General features: G+C 66.2%; 1 protein-coding gene across 1 annotated transcript; it reads left to right on the forward strand.

Annotated features, from left to right (window-relative positions):
* The first annotated feature begins 644 nt into the window (after positions 1-644).
* Positions 645-4,987, forward strand: GPR37L1 (G protein-coupled receptor 37 like 1). Its single transcript, XM_060011445.1, has 2 exons — positions 645-1,373; positions 3,689-4,987. The coding sequence occupies exons 1-2, from the start codon at positions 786-788 to the stop codon at positions 4,493-4,495; spliced, it is 1,395 nt and encodes a 464-aa protein (XP_059867428.1). The 5' UTR covers positions 645-785; the 3' UTR covers positions 4,496-4,987.
* Positions 4,988-5,364: the final 377 nt, after the last annotated feature.

Here is a 5,364-nt window from a genome sequence, read left to right on the forward strand (position 1 = left end):
GGCTCCTTGATGGCAGAGGTCTTTTAGGTTTTTGTACCGAGTGTCTAGAACCCAGCAGGTGCTCAGGAAAGACCTGTTGCTGCAAACCTCCGCCCGCCTTGTGTCCGGATCAGAACGCGGTGCTTTAAGTTTCGGGCGGCCGTTCCTTTCAGGGGAACTTTGTGTGGTTCGCGGGAAGCAGGTGGACCCGTGCCCACTGAGAACAGCGATGGTCAGAAGGTCTGGAGTCAGGCCCAGGCCCCGGGCCAGCTGGGCCAGGTTGAGCTCTGGGTAAGTGACTGGCCACCTCTCCAGCCCGAGACACGGGAATGAGGGCGCTCGCCCCGCAGGGCCGTGGTGAGGGTTCATCCGGAAGCCGGCTGAGTGTGGGATCTCATCAGGTTCAGTAAATGACAGCGACAGTGATTATCCAGCCTCCTGCGGAGGGGCCGGCGCCCTGCCTCCACCCCACCCTGCCCCCGCCCCCGCCCCCGCCCCCCAGGACCCCAGCGTCTGAGGCCGGGGGCGCCCGGCCTCTGGGGGCCCGCACAGGTCTGAGCGCTGCTGCCCGGGGGGCCCGGGGAGGCGTGTCCTGCGGATGGCACAGAGCGCCCTGTGTCCAGCAGAGGGCCCAGCCCTGCCCTGCCTGGTGGCTTAGGGGTGGGGATGGAGGGGGTGCCGGAGCCGGCTGGCAATGCCAGACGCCCGATGGGGGCGGGCCCACCGGCCAGCTGCCCGTCGAGTCGGCCCTGCACTCGGTCCGGCCTCGCCTCCGCTTGTGGGCAGCCACTGTCGCTCATCCGGCCATGCGGTGGCCGTGGCCTCTGGCCATCTGTCTCGCTGTGGCGTTAGCGGCGGGTCCCGGCAGGGTCCCCGGGGGCGTCCCCCTGCGCCGGGGCGGGCGTGGCACCGAGGAGGAGGCCAAGGGGGTGCAGCAGTATGTGCCCCAGGAGTGGGCTGAGTACCCCCGGCCCATCCGCCCCACCGGGCCGCAGCCCACCGAGCCCCAGGTGGCCGCCAGCGCCCACCCGGACCGGGCCGTGGTCCCTGGGGGCAGCAGGCAGGAGCCTCGGGGCAACACGACGGGGACGCCGGGCCGGCGGCTGCAGATCCAGAACCCCCTGTACCCGGTGACGGAGAGCTCCTACGGGGCCTACGCCGTGCTGCTCCTGGCCCTGGCGCTGTTCGCCGTGGGCATCGTGGGCAACCTGGCGGTCATGTGTATCGTGTGGCACAGCTACTACCTGAAGAGCGCCTGGAACTCCATCCTCGCCAGCCTGGCCCTCTGGGACTTCCTGGTCCTCTTCTTCTGCCTCCCTGTCATCATCTTCCACGAGATCACCAAGCAGAGGCTGCTGGGTGACGTGTCTTGCCGGGCTGTGCCCTTCGTGGAGGTGAGTGTGTGTCCCGCTAGAGCCCACGGGGTGGTGGTGGGGGGGCGCTGCCGGAGGTGGGCTGCGAGGGTGTGCGAGGCCCCGCAGGCCTGGGGCTCTGTCTCGCTGCTTCTCCCCCAAGACAAATGCAGGATTGGCTCCTGGGAGCTCTCAGGTGCCCGAGCGAGCAGGCGGGTGTCAGGGCCCTGGGGTCAAGTCTGTGTCCACTCCCGGGAGTGCAAACACGGAAGGAAGGAAAGACCCTCCCTCACTGCGACTCTCGTCGCCGCCATCGCCGTCAGACGTCTCCTCCATCCTCTGGAAGGAGAGAGCTGGTTCTGGGGCTGCAGCTAAAGCAGGGGCGCTAGCGTCAGCTTCTGTCCCTGGCGTATTGGGGCGTCCCTGGGCAGGTCACAGCTCCCCTCCCATTTCACTGTCTCCTGACCAGAGGGTAGACCACTTGGCCCTCCAGCTGCGGCTCCAAGGTGCCCACTGGCCCCACCTCGGGGAACTTGCACGCTGGGATGAGCACGTGGGTGTTGATAGATGTGCTGCTCACGCGGATCCAGCTTAATCAAAACAGTGCAAAGATACACCAATATGTGTGCATTTACGTGGGACACAGCGAGGCCAGCATGTCTGCCCAGGAACGGGAAATCAGCCTGCGGCATTCTGCATGTTACTTACGCTGTGGGAGGAGGAAGAATGAGCGCCAGGGTGACTGTGGCCTCCCTCCCCGCAAACACTGCTTTCCCCCCGAGACAATGGGAGATGCTGAGTGAGTGGGCAGCCGGCCTGGGTGGGGAAGGAATTAGGATCAGCGTCTGGACACTGTCCTATTCCCAGCTCTGTCCCCGTCCCGTGACTTAGCGATGGTTTCATATCCGGACAGACTGTCTGAGGCTCAGCGGGCGGTACAGCCCTTTCCTGACCTTCCCAGCCCAGGGAGACCACCTAACGGTGGCCCCAAGTTGCTCAGACCTGAAAGAGGCCCTCCGGCCGGGGACAGCCCTTGCATCTTAGTGACCTGGCACTCAGAGCCCAGGAGAGCTGTGGGAGGTCAGAGCCAGGGTCTTGGAACTGGGCAGACTGGGTCAGAGCCCGGGCTCTGCTGAGTGGCCGTGGTTAGCCACTTAGCCTGCCCAAACCTCTGCTTCCCTCTCTGTGAGTCGGGGCTGACCACCATCACCATAGCTGAGTGAGTCCCTGAAGGCTCACATGTGTGACGTCTACAAAGGGCTTAGGACTGAAATAATTCAGTACGTGGTGGATTTTACTGGGAAAGGTCTAAGACCCCTGTGAGCGCTTGTCTGCATGGAGCTGGCGGCCGAGGAGAGCCCGGCCCTGCCCCCTGCCCGACTGTGGGTCCCAACACACCTGATACGCAGGCTGCCGCCTAACCCCCTCCACGGCCTGGAGGACAGAGGTGACCCCTGAGCCCTCCCTGGAGGCTGGGGTGATGGGTGAGAATGGAGGGACGAATGCACCGCCCAGCACCCTTTTGTAGGGAGGCCCCAGGAGACCCCAGGAGGGAACAGGAGGCAGCTAAATACAGCTTGGGGCCATTTTTGAGATGCAGGAAAGGAGAGGGCGTGTTGTTTAGCCTGAGCCCTGGCCTGGGGCCTGCCTGGAGATGGGGCAGGAGCCAGCCGGAGAGGGGAGTGCTTGGACGGAGGGGGGCACTGAGCACAGCCCTGAGTGTGCCCAGCCATCATCTGAGCTGGGAGCACCGCCCCAGCCCCGTCACTTCTCTCTGCCACTTTCTTCCCTGCTGCTCTGGCTTCCTCTCTGCTCACAGGGTGGTTTTCCTGTGTGCTCTGTGAGCTGCCTGCGGGGAGTGGGCACAGGCCCACTGCATCCCCACTCGGGCTGGCCCTGGGCCTCTCCGGGCAGGGCGAGGAGGGTGGGAGAGTGTATGCCCTGCACCCCCTGGGCCACTCCCCCCATGGACGTGGTGGGTGAGGCCATCCAAGCACCCGGCAGGCCCAGAAGCCCTACGTCTCCGTCCATGTTTGTCCTCAGAGATGATTTCCCAAAGTCTCAGGAGCACAAGGGGCTGTAGGGCCTAGGTCGCTCGTCCCTGGGCCCAGAGGCAAGGCAGTGGGCGCAAGAGTCGGGCGGCCGGCAGGGGAACCTCAGCTCTGCCGTCCACCAAGGCCCTGGTCCCGCCTGAGCCCAGTCTGTCCCGTCAGACCCTGGCCATGAGACCTGAAATGCCCCTGAAAGGCGGTGCCACCACTGTCCTTCCCACACCTGCCGTGCGCTTCCAGTCTGAGCCAGCCCCTCGGTTGCCTGGGGCTGACCCCCGCCTCTCCCTCCACCACACCCCCTCGCAGGTCTCCTCTCTCGGCGTCACCACCTTCAGCCTCTGTGCCCTGGGCATTGACCGCTTCCACGTGGCCACCAGCACCCTGCCCGAGGCCAGGCCCATCGAGCCGTGCCCGTCCATCCTGGCCAAGCTGGCGGTCATCTGGGTGGGCTCCATGACGCTGGCTGCGCCCGAGCTCCTGCTCTGGCAGCTGGTACAGGAGCCCGGCCCCGCTGCGGGCCCCGTGGATGCGTGCGTCATGAAGCCCTCCGCCCGCCTGCCCGAGTCCCTCTACTCGCTGGTCTTGACCTACCAGAACGCCCGGATGTGGTGGTCCTTCGGCTGCTACTTCTGCCTGCCCGTCCTCTTCACGGTCACCTGCCAGCTGGTGACGTGGCGGGTGTGGGGCCCGCCCGGCAGAAAGCCGGAGTGCCGGCCAGGCCAGCAGGAGCGGCGCGAGGGCCAGCTCAGCGGCACCGTGGTGGGCCTGACCGCCGTCTACACCCTCTGCACCCTCCCCGAGAACGTGTGCAATGTCGTGGCCGCCTACCTCTCGGCCACGCTCACCCGCCAGACCCTGGACCTCCTGGGCCTGGTCGGCCAGTTCGCCACCTTCCTCAAGGCGGCCGCCACGCCCGTGCTCCTCCTGTGCGTGTGCCGGCCGCTGGGCCGCGCCTTCCTGGACTGTTGTTGCTGCTGCTGCTGCGAGGGCTGCGGCGGGGTGGCAGCCACCGACGGCCCCGATGCCAAGCTCCAGACGGGGCTGTCCACCTCTGTCTACTTCCACAAGCCCCGGGAGGCGCCCCCGCTCCTGGCCCTGGGCACGCCCTGCTGAGGCTGGCCGGCCGTGGCAGGGGGAGCTCTGTCCAGAGATGGACTCGGCTCCCCCGGCCGGGGTCTGGGTATGTCGGAGCCCCCGGCCGAGCCCCTTCTCGGGGGCGGCCCGCCTGTCCTCTTGCTGGGGGGCGGTGATCCCCCAGGTCCTCAGAGCTGCCCAGAGACTCTCCATCCCACCGGCTGGGAGCCAGAACCTCACCTGGTCCCAGCCTCACTCTCCCCTCTCCATCTGGAGCCCGACTACACTTTACTTTGCCCCTCTCGGCATCGCCCATCCTGGACGGGGGCCTTAGGGGCCAGCAACCGGTCTCTTTTCTGCACAGGATGGGCCCAGCCCTGGACGCCCCCTCCAGGTGCCGTCTTTTCTCCAGGAGCATTTCTGTCTCTGTCCTCCTCCTTCTCTGACGTACCCTGGTTGCCCGGTCCCCCCCAATCCCGGTCAGGTGCTCCCCTGTAGAAGACCCTTCTTGGAAAACAATAAACTAGGTAGAACTACCCCTGTGCCCACGGGCCTTTCTTGTGCCACATCCCGGCAGTGCCCTCCTGGCCACCTTTGGCCCTTCCTGGCCTGTGGCTGGTGTCCTGTCCAGCCTGGGGTCCTGCGGCTTTGAGGGCAGAGTGGACGGAGGGGCTTGGGAGCTGGGGCACTGTGTCCTCAGGCTGGCCTGAGCCCAGCCGTCCCTGGGAAGTAGAAGGCTGCAAACTTATCTCCCCGGGAGCCCCCGCTGCTGTTCCTCCCTCCCCACAAAGCCCCCATTCGAGGGCAACCAGCAGCCTGGGGGGCTTCCAGCCTCTCTGAGAGCTGCCCTTGTTTGGCTTCTTAGAACAGACTGTTTAGCCTACAGACGGCCCAGCTGCCTGCCCCCC

Source organism: Delphinus delphis, chromosome 1 (assembly GCF_949987515.2).
Source record: "Delphinus delphis chromosome 1, mDelDel1.2, whole genome shotgun sequence".
NCBI classification, from domain to species: Eukaryota; Metazoa; Chordata; class Mammalia; order Artiodactyla; family Delphinidae; genus Delphinus; species Delphinus delphis.

Coding starts and splice junctions, on each gene's coding strand:
- GPR37L1 (XM_060011445.1), top strand. CDS start 786: ATGCGGTGGCCGTGGCCTCTGGCCATCTGTCTCGCTGTGGCGTTAGCG. Junction 1,374..3,688: donor GGGCTGTGCCCTTCGTGGAG/GTGAGTGTGTGT, acceptor ACCCCCTCGCAG/GTCTCCTCTCTCGGCGTCAC.